Source organism: Cyrtonyx montezumae, unplaced genomic scaffold, assembly GCF_038088225.1.
Source record: "Cyrtonyx montezumae isolate F1298 unplaced genomic scaffold, pur_monq_1.0 scaffold_0, whole genome shotgun sequence".
Classification (NCBI taxonomy): Eukaryota; Metazoa; Chordata; class Aves; order Galliformes; family Odontophoridae; genus Cyrtonyx; species Cyrtonyx montezumae.
In genome coordinates this window covers 26,524,751-26,540,581 of record NW_027071824.1, presented here as the reverse complement: position 1 = coordinate 26,540,581, position 15,831 = coordinate 26,524,751, and the positions used below count along the sequence as shown (strand labels likewise).

At 44.5% G+C, this 15,831-nt stretch overlaps 1 protein-coding gene across 2 annotated transcripts in view; it reads right to left on the bottom strand.

Moving 5' to 3' along the window:
- TRIM67 (tripartite motif containing 67) overlaps positions 1 to 12,205 on the bottom strand; it is a 30,449-nt gene extending 18,244 nt beyond the window's left edge. For both annotated transcript variants that reach the window (XM_065736439.1, XM_065736450.1), the window contains exons 1-4: positions 11,306 to 12,205; positions 5,164 to 5,259; positions 1,782 to 1,904; positions 457 to 567 (exon numbers count right to left, since the gene is read on the bottom strand). In XM_065736439.1, coding sequence (XP_065592511.1) covers positions 457 to 567; positions 1,782 to 1,904; positions 5,164 to 5,259; positions 11,306 to 12,205 — 1,230 coding nt within the window. The remainder of the gene's footprint in view (positions 1 to 456; positions 568 to 1,781; positions 1,905 to 5,163; positions 5,260 to 11,305) is intronic.
- Positions 12,206 to 15,831: the final 3,626 nt, after the last annotated feature.

Below are 15,831 nucleotides of genomic sequence, written 5' to 3'. Positions count from 1 at the left end.
CTCATCTCGGTGATGATAACCATGAATGACTCATCCTGCTTTTTCCCCTGGGACCTGGACTGCACAGCTCCTGCAAATGAGCAAGAGGGAGTCAGACAACAAAAAGACACCTGCCAGTCTTCCTTGACAAGGGCTTACATGAAATCTAACCATAAAAGTCTCTCAATATATTTACAGAGGCAGACTCCAAGGGGTCTTCTACACATTTAAAACTTCAGACTTTAGCAACGCTTCCAATAAGTTGTCTGTTGCAGAAAGGATGGAATAAAACCATAAGGTTCAGCAATACTTAAATTGTAACAGGCACAGTTTTTGGCTAGGCCTTTTAGACATTACCAGGAAGAATCTGTCTTGGAAGGGGAAGATGCTAATTAGCAAAGTATTACATTTTTATATTTACATGTCAAATCTTTATCTTTGATCTTTTTTACCCCAGTACTCTGGAAAGTAAAATACCTGTAAAAACCCAGAGGGATCATTTTCTTTGATAACTTCTAGGCAGTACTCCATAAGCCCTGTTGACTGACGAAGCTTCAGCGTACAGTGGTTTATCTGGTCCCAAACAACCTGGAAAACAAGCATCAGCACGGTTCTGATAATTGCCTCAGCCTACAGTGAAATGTATAAAATTATTTCAGATGAGGCAACAAATGGAAGAGCATGTAAAAGCAATGCTTAATTTAGCTGCCATATGGCCATTGCCACAACTCCATCAGCTACACTCGCTTGCTCTGTATTGTAAATACCGATAATTAGTTTGGCAAAATGTTGCGCATGGGGAATCTCAATTTTCAGAGCAGATTAATTGCTCAAAGCTCAGGTTTGCTTGGGGCAGAAGGAGCACAGAACATATTTTTGCATTTGCAGTACTCACATTTGCAATCACGCTTTCACTAAAATTTGAGCTTTCAAAAACTTTTTTACTTAAAAGGTAAATATTACCAGAGATAGCACAGATAATTGCAGTGGTAGCTTCCTGCAGATTATATTCTACCACTCTCTTCACAATTAATCATCAATCTTATTCTGCTTAAGGATGCATTACTAGGATTAAAAATTAAAAAAGACGCCCTTTTTTTTCTCATTTCGGACTTGATACAGTTCTAAACCAGGCCTAGTAGCATTGTGTTAAGTTGCACAAGTCCTCAGTTACTCCAGGCCAATGGGAACAAACAGCAGGATAAGCAATGCTGTTAGAATCATGTTTTCATGGCTCCTCTTAAGCACAGGGATTTCTGAATGCCGATCTCAGAGGGATTTTATTCATTGATTTCATGTTCCACTTTTCACTTTGATATCTCTTCCTGCCTTAGATACTATTAATGTTACCTACGCTAATACTTCAAGATCACTTACACAGTTCTACATGTCAAGAAACTTCTCAATTTTTTGACTTCCACTTTGTTGAGCCAGTTATAACTCTCTTTCCCAACCTCTACAGCATTAATTTAATATCTTCTGAGTAGCAGAACATCTGGGGACATGGACATCTGGGGGCCTGCTTGAATTTTAAAGATTTGAAGAAGCACCAAAATCCCAAAAGTTATACCTGAGCAGAAGGGGTTTTTTGCCTTTGGAAGGATCCACACATGCCTAATGTTAAGTGTATAAACACATTTCTACTGAACTGCAGATCTGGAATCTGCTGAAGAACTTCAGGATTAGGTTGTTATGAATTTGCACAGTGTGAAGGGCTAGGGACTTGACAAAATGCACAGTAATACCAGGTATCAACATCCACATTGAGTTCAATACTTATAGCTGACGTGGGCTGTGCTCACCTTTAGTTTGTGCTCACGTTCCTTGGTCACTTTTGTGAGCAGCTTGGCCTTTTGTCGCGTTAACGCATCAACCAAGGCATCGCACTGAGCAACAAGACAGGCTTCATAATCCAACCCGTTCTCCTAGAAGAAGAGTCATATTCACCAAAGAAAACATCTTTTTATAGCTATACTATTTCCTGCCTGTTTTCTTCATTCAGAGATATCGTTTCAAGGCTTTATCATTCCTATTGCCTTTCTGATTTCATTACAGCTGTGCCATTAATAGCTGCATACTATAAAACGAGACAGGAAGATGCCATGCCACGAAGTGGGCTTCTATGTAAACCTTGATTTACTGGCACCTCCCAGACAGCAGATGTAGTACAACATAATGTAAAATCAAAACCTACTACACACAATGCACACGTGTATCTAAGATGAGCCTGTGTCACTCTGTACAATTAATTAATCAAAGCTCCTTTGAAATCACTAGCTAGTACTCGCTTCTTTTATTGACACTGTGGTAAAACCCTGCTGGGCAGGGGCTAGCAACTGAGGTTCTATCAGCTTTCTTCCCAGTTCCCAAATCGCAAAACTTTAAACGTCTGCTTAAGGAGACACACGTCAATGGAAAGCCACCACATCTCTAACTCATTACTGTTTCTTAGCTCTTTTGTTTACACCATTCTCTTCTACTCATTTGCCAACAAGAAGGGATTGGGAAGAGACACCAGACAGCTCAGCTACTGTTCTCAGATTTATCCTAGACACCTCCTGTTTGTATTTTTCCCTCCTCAGCTTATATCACACCTGACTCCCTCATAAGCTTCTTTCAATGTACTGTTTTGTGTACATAGCTTGAGTCTATAAATGGTGGTAGCACACCATTTTTCTCTTCATTTTCTGTTCACATGTCAAACAGGGTGTTTGGCAATATGCCTCTTCCAAGTGAGAAAGGATGAAATTGTTACAGCAGATGGGAAAATGCAAAAATCAGATAATGAGAGCATTAGGGAGGAGCAGTGAAACGAGAGGGGCAATGAAGAACAGGAAGTTTTTAAACAGAGGCTATCAGATGTAGAATTGATCTCAGAAAGAAGAGAAAGAAACCAACAGGTCTGCAAAATAGGAAAAGGAAAAAGAGATTAGGAACTTGCAATCTGCTCCAGGCAAGATAAAAGCACTGCTCCTCGTAGCTCTGACATTCACAAGGAGGAGATAAAGAGTGTTGATGGCTAACTGGTCTGGAATGCATTGAAACAATAATAAAATGTACACGTGGCTCACTGCTTTGTGTAAAATTTCATTTTTAAGACATTTTTGCTGAGGAGTGAGTGTCTATTTGAGCGTGTGGCAACCATCAGAAACTGCCTATTAGAAATAAACTGTACTGAGATGTATGGTTCTGGGTATGAATCTACATGTATAAATCTTTATCTATTCCCCTGTCAAAAAAAAAAAAAAAAGCAATCCAAGCACTGCTCTTTGGTCCACAAACCAAAAGGTGCAGATCAGCTCATGACATTTCTAAACCCCTCCCCCTAAACAATGTGACTGCACCAAGTATGGGAGCAATCCCTATACCAGTTGCTTCACCTGGGAAGAGTGCCATTTGTCATGAGACAAGATGATGCCAAGGAGCTCCACAGGAGCCAGACAGTGCAGGTGATTGTCACCTAGCACCCAGAGTAATGCCTTAGCCTTGTTCCACTTGGGTAATACACATGCAGCTGACTACTCCTTGTGTTCTGCTTTGATGGAGTTTTATGTCCTCATTCAGACTCTTGCTGGAGACTGGCTCAACACACTAAGTTCACATTCAGCTTTATGCCTAGGCATGCCTAAATTTTAGAGAGTGGATTGTCGATACAGTTCCAAGTCCTCCTTCAGTACTTAAGCAAGGAGCAGTATCAAAGAAATTTCTTGCTCTTTTGATTTAATTGTAGGAACTCCCTTATGCAGAGCAATTTTCCAGTGATTTTATTGAAACACATTAACAGATTTGACAGCATAGTCATAAATAGTCATAATAGACCACCTTTGGGTATTAAAAGGGAAAAAAAATGCATTTTTAATGGAGCTAGGTGACTCAAGAAAAGGGTAGCAAAAAACTATTGCTTTGGATGAGTTATTGCAGCCCAAAATAGCTGCCAGTACACATTGGAAGAACTGCTCTCCAGAGGTGCCCGGCCTCCACTGGTAATGAAAGAAGCCCAGGTGACTAGGCTAGATGGGCTGTTTAACTTTTAGATATCGAAGGTCAACTGAGAAAAACCTCAATGTGTTCAAAACACAGCACATTATAGACACCATACAGTGTCTTCTCACTGGTTTCTTTCAGCTAGATGTGCTTTTTTTTTTTTAAACCAGTTCCCTCATCTTTCTTTGTTCTCCTCCCCACCCTGCTGCAGAAGGCAATAAGGGTATGTGATTATACTGCTGTGGCAACCTGAGAACTTTGGAAGCATTTGCAGTACAAATCCATAATTTGCAGTGTTAAGAGATGTTTTTAAAATGATTAAATTCTAAACCAAACAGATTGTTGAAATTCTGCTTTGGCTTTCTGTTAGCAATGGAAATAAGACTTGCTTGTTGATGAAAGAAGAGCACGCATATCATAGAGATGATGATGCAGCTGCAGATAGAAAGTGTCCTCATCTGGACATCACAAAGCTCAAAACACAGCAGCACACCTGCAGCCTCACTCTGCGTGGCAAGGGGGGAGTTGAGGACCACATGACCTCCAGCACTGATCAGAGTGTAAATCTGGTTGGAAACAGAACTTGCTTCCTTTTGGGTTTGTGCCCTCAATTATTGCACTCACCATGAGCCCTGCTCTGACTGTTGAAGCTGGGCAATTGCACGCATGGAAATATCTTTAATAAACAATCAAATTGACTTCACAGCATGTGTTTCTTCCTTCATTTTTGATTTCCTACAAATCACCTAACAAACAGGTTGACTGGATTTTATCCAGCAACAAACACATTTTTAGAAAATGCAAGATGAAAAACAAGTAGTAAATTCTGAGTGGGTAAAAAGGAGAATTTATCCTAAATATCCAGGAATATATTAGGAAGATATTAGGAAAATATTTAGGAAGAGCCAGCAGGTAGGAGGCTGGAAGCATGACTGATGGGTTCAATTAAACACAAATCAACTCAGCTCTGGTGTCCAGTGCTGAGTACCAGCTTCCTGCAATAAACAGCAAACAATCCGGAAGCTAAAACAGACTCATAGACATTATTTGATGAGTAATTTTGCCTAGCAAACACATCCAAGAAAGGGTAGATGATTCCAGGAAATACAAGAACAGTGAAGGAGACAAAGTCATCAGATAAATTATTCACTCGGTTCTATTGATTAGATATTTTCAAAACAGCTAACATTCTACAGTTACCTGTATCTGCTGCAATAAATTTTTCAGCTGAACCAAAAATTCTTTAGCTTCCTTTGCTTTATCTGAAACACCATTTAAAGCCTGAGACAGTTGTGCCTGCAAGAAAAAAAGCAACATAAGGAAAAATTGAAGATAAAATGTAAATATATTTCTTACTAATCCTGCTTTTAAGAAACAATGAGCTAAAAGGCTTACTTGCTATCACACGTTCTTATGCATGCAGGCTGTTTGTGCTAGAAGAGAAGAGTTAAGATTTTAATTGTAGTAAGATTTAATAAAGGAGAAATATGCATGTGGGGGCAGTTAAGTATTGTGTCTGCACATTTCACGTTATTGCAGAGACTCCATAAGTCAAAATACTTTTTACAAGACAGCTACCCACATATATAAGGAAATAATAGTCTTACACAGTAACATCTGTCATGCTGTAAAATTCTCAAGTACTTTCCAAAATAGTACTTCTCTTCTTCAAAGCCCAAAATCTTTATAAGCATAGTACATTCTACCAAAACTATGACTTTAAAGACAAATCTGTGTTTTTAAGACCTCACAGTTATGTCCATTTAGTGCTTCAATTTTCCACACTTCAACCAATAAAATGAGTGAGTGTTTCTGGAAAAGCTAAAACAACTTCTTCCCCTTGCTCTTGACAAATGAAAGATGAGGACTTTAAGCCCATACTGAACACCCATCTTCCCACTGTTCAACTTGCAGCTGACATCTCCTACAGTGAACAAGCAGCTTCTTAAGGCCTTTCTGTGATTGAAGGAAGGAGAAACTGTGGCCTGAGGGTGCAGTTTTCACCCTGTTTCTTTGCAGCCTGACTGGGACTACAGAAACCATGCTCTTCTATCTGTCAGCCCATGGCCAGCTCAAATCCAGCATTAGATATCTGCTAGCGTAACATGGAGGGTTGGAGTGGGTTCCATTCTGAGCGCCAGTGGTGATGGGTGATCTTTGCTGTCATACTCAGCCTTACTCACAAGGCATGCACCTAATGCTGGGCTCTGGGCTTCTGCACCAAGTCGTGCTGGTTAGAATCTCTCTTCACGGGTCTGCTCTTTAGTCACAATTGCTATCCACTGGATCATCAATGCCCAAGTATTATCTTCATCAAACAGATATTCAACTGATGTAAAGAAACAGAAAATTAAATCTCCTTGCCAATGTCAGGTTTCCAAAAGGTTGCAGTCTCTTGAACTCTAAGACTAGATTGTACTCAGAGGCAAAGCCTTGTACATAGGAAGGCACAAAAGCTATGAGAGCCTCTAAGAAGAGGCCCAACTGCAATCCACAAGTCACACTGATTCCCTGCTTCCATCTTGTTCCTGAAGGAAAGTAAATTGTTCCAGCTCTGAGAAGGGCACAGCTTAATTTCTCATGCATGCATGCAAAGTTTGGGGCTTACCTCCCACCTGAACACCCCTACACAGTCTCCCCTTGGACTCACTCAGTTGCTCAGGGCAATAAGGAGCAGGACCAGCAGCTCCTTCTGTGCACTGTGTGCCTCAGCTCTGAGGCCACAGCCTCACAGGGGCATGTGGGCAGGGGGTACCAGCACACCCTTGCTGGAATTGGTGCTGATTTATAGAGAATGAAGCCATGCTTGTATTTTTTTTTCCCCTCACATTCACACAAACCTTCCTTTTTATGCCCAGTTGTATGCATTCCATTAGTCCTATATCTGAAAATGAAATATGCTTTACCACAATAAATTTGAAACAAATGTAATGGAGAGTTCAACAATTATAGTGCTAGATGCTCAAACATTTAATAGGCTCTTGCACAAACTTCTGCCACTTCAGAAAACTGTAAAGCAATTCTGCTTGCTATGAAAGCTATCTGAAGCCACAAGAATAAACTTTAATTCCTTAAAAGGGTCCTGTTCCCCTCCAGCACAGCCAATCAGAACTCATATCTCCTTTCCGTAGGTTGACGTGGTGGCCATAATTTAAAGCCCAGCCTTACTGGTGGCACTTCCCACTTCATCCACAAGGACTTTGGTTTGTTCAGCTGACATATAGCAAGGTGGAACTGGCATGTGACAAAGCAGTGGAAATGGAGCAAAAAAGGAAGAGGGGACATAAGCACCAGTTGCTCTGCTAGTGACCAGCCCAACAAAATCATCCCAGTGTTTCAAGGATTGGTCCCAACAAAAGTAAAGCTTATGTTTCTCCATCAGCCCTTACTCTCAAATCAAGGTGTATTTCACCAGAAAGGAAGAGCCAAAAGTTATAGGTGGTCATCAGGTAGAAATGTGAAAACACAGTGGTGAATTGTAACCAACACACACTGCTATCAACTGGCATGCAACAACTCCCAGGGACTGGAATAGATACTTGACAAAGTCATTGATCAGATGGCTCTTAAGTGAATTTCTGTACTCATTAAAAACTGTGGTTGCATTAATGCAATGGCAGTGTGGAACCAGGGAGGAGACCAGATCTCCATTTACAAAACCCACTTAGAGGTAATAGTCTTGTTTTTCAAAGCATTTGTAAAAGATACCTTACAAAGCAGTGGAATCTAGTCATGCACTTCCCATTAAAATCAAACAGAACTACATGACTAAGCCCTCAATAAACCAACCAAGCCATAAAAATGCCCTGCACACACAGAGCAATCTCGCATGCTGCAGAATATTTACTAGAAGCCAAACTGAAATGTTACAAGCTCCACTGACTACAGCAATTAATGACTCCTGACAAGCAGTATTCTCTACCTATAGTTATCTTTACTTCAATACCTAGTCTTTCAACAAAAAGCAAGAATCCTGGAGGTGGACACAAGGTTTCTGCTTCTATCAAAGACAGGAACAGAGAGACAATTAGGGTGAGTAATTAAATCCAGATAGGCACAGAAGACTGATGCTTCCTTTGATTTTAGAAAATGAACCAGATAATGCCAATGTCCTCTTTCAACTAAGCAGTTCATGCTCATTTAACTTGTTGTTCCTCCATCTCTCTTCACTAGCATATTAGCTATTGATTAGACAAGCTTATCTTGGTGCTGCAAGCTGGAAGAGCTCTCGCTTTTTTAGGAACACACCTCCTTCCCACCAGCAAATCAAAGCAGGCATGCAGACTCCTTGCTTTTAGCCACCTGCCTGCCTTTCACACACCTGCCCAGGTAAAGTTTGTTTTGGCATTTCTGTACATAATAAACCAGTGTGCAGAATGTGATGTGTGCACCATCTGTTTTCATATCCATAGGTCAAAAGGTCTACAAACTTATACGTGTTCTTCATCTGAAGAACTAAATCAACTTCTTTAGCAGTAATCTTGTAGAGTTTTACTAAATAACCAAAAGTTGTTGGTCCAGATAGGTAAGTAGCATGAGCAAACGTAACAGCTATGTCAGTGGATTTACAGCTGATTTATGCAGCTAGGGCCCCATTTTTAGTCTTCCAACGTTTCTCATTTTACTGAAGAAGTTATATACAGGAGGGCAATGGGCAAATCTGTACCATTAGCAGGGTCCAAACAGTCTTACTCCTAGCTGTGCCAATGGCTGTTCAAATGTACTTCTCACTGCATGCTCTGAGACACCACATCAACAAGTCTGCAGTTTTCCACTGAATCCCTGTATAAGGCTCAGATAAAGGGTAAGTCAAACAATTTGAAGAGAAGGACAATGAAGAAGTGGAGTGAAAATGCATTTTGAAGGAGAAGATAGGCAGGGACACTTGAAAAAAGTAGGGCCAGTAGAAAACTGGTTCGTTTTTAAGTTTACTACTGTGGTACAGAACTGTTAGCTGTGAGAGGAGGGAATACAGAAGTAGAACTCTTTACAGGGAAAGAATGCTTCCCCTTGCCTTAGGGGGAGATAAGCAGGTGCTTATCAGCTGGTGGGGAACAGGTGTTGACCTGCTACCTCAGCAGGCTCAGCTCATGGAGAACCCTTTCCACCTGCTGCTCTACCATCTATGTCAGGTTATCTGGGGAGAACACACAGCTTGAATTTCATTTGGCATACCACACAAAATATTACAGTACAAGTAACTTATGGCTTGGCCAAAGTCACTTCAAGTAATAAACCAGTAGAAAATGCTGTATGTGAGAACTATTACTAAGCATAAGTATCTAATTCCAGAGCAATTTATCAGAATGAATGTGAGCTGATGATTTAGGCTATCTGTCTATGGTTCCACTACATTTATTTTCTGCCAAGTATATTGTTCTAGGAAAAGTAATATCCACGAGAGCCCAATTTCAGAGTCCCCAAATCAGTTGATTTGGAAACTTTCTTAAACTTCCACAGTGAGTCCATAAATCAAGAGAAATCACACTTTGTGATAATGTGCTCCCAGAAAAAAACGTGGACAAGCCAACAAGCAAAAGTGCAGGCAAACCAACAAGCTCCTGTTCATTCTTTTGACAACAGGAAAACAGGAAAGCATCAGCACACCCTGATTACACCAGAGTTTATCACATTGCTCAGAAAGGCTCTAACTAATCTTAACTCAAAGTACACTGTAACACAACACAAGCTGGTCTCTCACAACCCACGGAATGTTAACTACTTTTCAACAGTGAGCTCAGTCACTGCTCGTTTGAGAAATTCTGCACAGACACGGATCCTGCTGTTAGCAGAAGTAGTGATGTTCCTTCTGCATCAAGAGAACTTCTTCCTTACCATTACATTAGGGAGGAGCTGGCAGAGCCCTTGACAGAGAACAAGCAAACTGAAGAACTTTGTCTCTCAGATGGACAAACTGCGCTGCTCCCCCCAAGACTCTTTTGGGAAGTCTTAAAATCAAAACTCAACTTCTTCTCTTACTAAAATTCTTACACTTGTGCTCTGCCACTCTGTGGCTGAAGGATGAGGAGACCAGTCTTGGCTTTGTCCATGTCAGTCTTGGACTTCCCAACGCTTCCTATGGTGCTAACTGCAGGAGAGGAGGTAATCCTGTGGTTATCAAAGCTAGCCAAGTGTTCATTGCATGGCCCATGGGATAAGTCCTTTCCCTTTTAACTGGAAGCTCCAAAGGACCACTCTCAGCACTGAAGTTTTATATTACCCTCTATATGAGCATCTGCACCATTTTAGAGGGTTCATATTCTTAGTAAGAATGAGCTAACATTAATCTTTTATGGTCATATTTTGCTCCTTATTCAAACAGTTACAAAGACTTCTGCATGCCATACATGGCCACATGACCCATATATAAGAACCTGGGAAGCTGCCTGTGCTGCCCAGTGGCTGCCTCTGACATGTCCCCAGGAGCCTTCAGGCAAAGCTGCAGAGCACCAGGGGAAGGAAGGGTAAACCAGAGTGCAATGCAGAGTGAAACCTGGTAAAGTTGTACTTCTCCCCAGAGCTCATTCTACCATTTCTTACTCATGTCATTAAGGTCCCTCTAGCCATCCCTTCTGGCCTCTCTGGTGAAGGCTCTTCACCAAAAGGGTGATGGGCATGCAATGGGCTGCCCAGGGCAGTGGGCACAGCCCCAAATACCAGAGTTCAAAAAGCATTTGGACAACACTCTCAGACATAGGGTTTGGATCTGAGGTGGTGCTGTGTGGAGCCAGGAGCTGGGCTCAGTGATCCTGGTTGGTTCCTTCCAGCTCAGAATGTTCTGCGATTCTATGATGATTTGAGAACATAGGAGAGGTGAAGATCTTTTTGAGACCCAGAAGACAACGTGACACCCCTTGACAGTTCCTGTCACACCTTCCACCTAAAACCCTTGGGTGTCTGAGGGCCACTCTCCCTCATTGATGTATGGGAAGGAAGATAATGAAAAGCAGCTGTGTCAGCCCCCCGCTGAGGTGAAAGGAGGTGGAGAAATGAAAGAATGACCACCCCACCACCTCGTGCCGCCTGCCTGCCCACAGCATCCCCTCATGCTGTGCCTGCATGGGATGGCACAGACCATGACGAGGCTGGATGTAGGCAGGTGCCCACCCACGTCTGGTTCAGCCTGGCCGAGATAAGGAAGACAGCGGCTGGAGGAGTTTGTGGGACACCAGAAAACCCCAAGCAGAGTCTGTGGACCGGAGAGAGTACTGGAGACCAAAGAGCGCTGTGTGAAAGAGAAAGCTCCTACGATGATGATGGACGTGGAAGCTCTGAGCCGAGCGGGGGAAGTCCCGCTGGCAGCCCGGCTCCTCCCCGCCACTGCCGCGTGCTTCGTGCTTACCTTGTGCTGCTTCCACGCGGCGCCCAGGGCCTTGACGTCGTGCTTGCCGTGCCTGCCGTCCTCCAGGCACTGGTAGCAGACGGGGCTGCGGCAGCTCACGCAGTACATGCTGTAGTTCTCCAGGTCGTGCTCGGCGCACGTCGGCAGCTTGCGCCCGCCGCCCGCCCCCTTCCCACCGCCGTCTCCCCCTCCGGGAGGGACCGGGGCTCCGGGCGGCGGGACCAGGCGGTGCTTGGCGAAGGGCCCGCGGGCCGGGTGGCAGCGGAGCTGGCAGGCGGAGCAGTACATCACGTCGCACTGCTCGCACAGCACGGCCGCCGGCTCGGGCGGGCTGCGGTCGCACAGCTGGCACTTGGCGGCGGCGGCGGAGGCGCGGCCCTGCTGGTAGCGCTGCACGATGGCCTCCAGCAGCCGGTTGCGCTGGAAGCCGCGGAGGCCGCGCTGGTCCAGGGATGCGCTCCGGTGGCACTGCGGGCAGGTGAGGGACGAGCCGGCGGGGCCGGCGCCTCGCTGAGCCGCCGCTCCCGGGGGCGCGGGCACCAGCGGCAGCACCCGCACGCCGTTGGGGGACTTGAGGCTGGGGGTGTAGGAGCCGTAGCCGCTGTCTGTCTCGCTGTGCAAGCTCAGCTTGTCCGCGTGGTCTACGCCGCCGCCCGCCGCGCACTCGGAGTCCAGCGAGGCGGCCGGCCCCGGCCCCGAGCCCGGCCCCGGCGCGGCGGCGGCAGCAGCGGGCGGTGCGGGGCCCCGCGGCTGGAGCAGGGCCGGCAGGTGCTGCTCGTTATCCGGGGTCTGCACGGCGATGGTGCGGGCACAGGGCAGGCAGACATTATGCGAGCAGGGCAGGATGATGGGCTCGCGGAACAGCGAGCCGCACACCGGGCACTTCAGCTCCTCTTCCATGGCCGCGGTTTGGCGTGCGCGGGCTCGGGCTCAGGCGGGCGGCGCGGGGTCGCGGCCGCCGGGCGCCTCCATCCCCCTGAGGCAGGTTCAGCACCGGCGGGCACGGACAGCTCTGGGGCCAGCGGAGCGCGGGCGCTGTCCGGCAGCCGGCCGTAAGCGGGACGAGAGGGAAGCCCCGGCCCCGCTCCCCGGCTCGGGAGGGCGGCGTGCCGGGCTGGGTACGTGGTCGTGCCGGGAGTAGTGATATATGGGCACGGGAGGCGGGGGCAGCGGGAGGAAGGGGCGGGAGGAGCCCTCTCCAGCAAATGAGGGACCGCTGGCCCTACGGCTGAGGACGGCGAAAACATTTTTTAAAGGATCGCCTTAAGGCTATGTCTTTAAATGTTTAAGTAAACCCATTGTTTAGGTAACGGGATGAACGCGGGCGGGGTTCCGCTATCCGTAGGAGCCTTTTCTCCCCGCCCCAAGGAAAGCAGAGAGGAGGAAGCTCACGCTAATGAACTTAGAGTGTTTTTCTTTCACCCATACCTTACCGTGCTCGAGCACGACGAGGATGCACAAAACGTCAGGCACTGAAAGAGGGATGAATGGAAGAGGGTTAAAGGGAACCCCGACTGGGAATTACGTGGCTACGGAGAATGAACGGCTGGGAGGCATGTGGCATCGTCCCTGACATCGCTGTATAACCTCAACAGAAACTACTGGGAGAATAAATGTGGGATGGCAGCTGAGAGTTTGTGAACTGAAAATAACCGTCCTCGGGAGCAAGAAACCAGCAGTGGGAAATCCCCCATCTGTTTTGTTTACCCTGCATAAGCACAGAGTGGATGTAACAGTGGTTTATTTTCGTAGTGAAGAGATTATACAAATGATTTCACAGCTTTCATTCTTTTTCTGTTCACGTATCTTCTTTAAAAGACACATCTGTATTAACCTCAGCTACATAAGCAGATTTTTTTTCTTTTACTTCTATATACATGCTTGTTGTGACAGAGCAGCTTTTTAAAAATGCAGTCCTAACTCATGTCAAATGGAACATATTAAACAAATCACCTTTCATCATAACGTTTCTTAACACATGATGAGCATTTTGTGGCACTGGGTAGGAAAGGGTCTTGTAGTTTCAGGCTTGTTTTTGCCAGGTTATTAAACTGTTGATGCATAGAAAAGGAGGGATGGGGACAGAAAGCATGAATACATTAAAGCTTCCATTTTGTTTTCATTGTTTCCCCACTGCAGTTCTCCTACTTGCAACTTGCCTAGACATAATCAAGACAAGCTGAGGGAAAAGGAAGTCCCAGGTGGGTTAAAACTTTGTGTTCCTCAGTGTAGGGTTGTGAAGGGCAGGTTTGTCCCCGACACATAAAAGACAAAAGCAATGACCCACATAAACCCGCCTGTCTGCTGTCCAGGAATCTTCTTCATTTATGTGACCTCTGTGTCAAGATTCAGAGCTGAGGGAAGAGCTGTGTTTGGGCTGCCTCCACTCAGAAGCCTCAGCAGTGCAAGAAAGGTTCTGAAATCCTATTGATTTCACAGATACCTTATGTTACTGCGTCACAAGAAAAAGCTTTGCATGAAACACTGTTACCTTCACAGCCTCTATTCTCTGCTTTACCATCTGTCTGCAGTTGGAGTGATGTATAATAAAGATTTCTTGCATATGTTCAGGTAAATCCAAATCACAGTGTAAGAGTATGCTGGAAGCCATAACCCTAAGGTAATTAGGAAGGCACTGTAAGCTTTTTTCCCCTTGGATTTATGCTTCATTTTTACCTATCTTGTGCCAGTGATCATAATGCATATATTGGCAATAGCAGCTCTGAGACATATAAACAAAACTGGACATATCAGGCAGGAAGGGATGAAAATGAATAGATATGAACAGCAGACCCTAAGAGTACACATTTACAGGTGCTGAAGTTGTAATCCAGAGAATTTTGGATTTCCATCTCAACCATTGCTCCACAGTTTACATGAAAATGTAATGCTGTTTTCTCTTCTCTACAGAGGGAAACAGCAAGAAGTACAGTGTCTTTGAAGCATCACTATGGTCAATCAAACTGAACTTTCCTCCTCCTCTCTAAAAGCTTGATATGACATAAGAGCATATGTCCACCACTGATGATGTTTGCAAAAGAAGACAGAAATTTGACCTGGTTTTCTCTGTCCTGTGTTGTGACTCCTATGCCATTCAAGATCTTTTTTCACCTACTTCATAAACTTTCTCTAAACATTTACACCTAGGAGAAATATGGCTTTGAGAGAAAGAAGAGCTGTGCAGTCCAGTGCACTACTGTCAACTCTACTTCTCCAGAGGCCAGAACAGAAACTGATGTAGCACTGAAGTCTGGCACCAAGCTTGAGTGCTCCCTGCAGACCCCACTGGCTGATTTGGTCAACCTTAATTTTGCTGAGAAACAGGTCCTACTGAGTAGGTCCTGCTGACGTCAATGGAGTTACTCCTAAAGCTCTGTTCAGCCTGATAGAATCGGGCCTTTATCATGTTTTGTAACCAAGCCATTTTTACAGTGGCTATGAACCCGATGATTTTTCCTCTTTTCATGTTCAAATGAGCCTTTAATCTCTCAGAGCTGTAACTGTACAGGATAGCCTAGAAACCCTATTCTGGCATTCATGGCTTTGATCTTTATTTTAATACTTCAGTATCACTAATATCATCCCCTTAAACTATTTAAACTATTTACCCTGCGTGAGAACTCATTAGCATCTTTTATAACATCCTGCCAGAAAAAAGAAAAAAAAAAAGCTAATGAAGTTTATAAATAAGCTTACAGAAAAAAAAAAAAAGAGAAAAAGCAGACTCTCAGAAAGGAGAGAGAATTGATTCATCTTTTTCTTCCTTTGTTTTCATCTTAATATCTTTTTCTATTTTTTTCCCCATTTTTCATTTCTTTTCTTGTACTTTTTATTTATTTATTTATTTATTTGGTACTTCATCCTGCCCTCACATATTAACCTCTTCCCAATTAGTTTTCCTTTATTTTTTTCCCCTCAGCTTTTTTCCTCAAAAGCTGTCCACTGAGGTCACTTGGCTTTCTTCAGCTTTCTTCTTTTACCACAGCTGTCTGCCCACCCCTGGAACCCTGATCCCAGCACCACTCCCACTAACAGGCAAAACTCAAAGCACGCACCCTGCAGCTTGAAGGGTAGCAGAGGAGAAGAAAGGGATCTTTCCTCTACATGTGTTTTTTCCATTGCAAAACAAACTACAGAGAGAGAGTGTTCACAAAAGCAGTGAAGACAAAATAGGCGAGAGCACTAACCAGTGAAGACAGATACACATCACACCCTTGCATTGCTCTTACAGCAAACAAGACAGTGTGCAGTCTTTTCCCAGACTCCTCTTTCCAGCACTGCTGGTGCTGCGTGCTCTGGGGTTGATGTGGCAGAGGCACGGGAGATTGCTGCCGCTGGGGATTAGAGGAAAAGCTGATGCGTGCCGTCTGTAAGGCAGGGCAGCTCTGGAAATGGTAGCTGTATGTTACTGTTTTCCTTCATTTCCTTGTTTTTGGAGATTTGCATTAGCCACATCACGTTGGTGCAACAGTTTTGAAAGCTTTTTTTTCCTTCCAGCTTGCATTAAGTACCTATTATGTTATTTA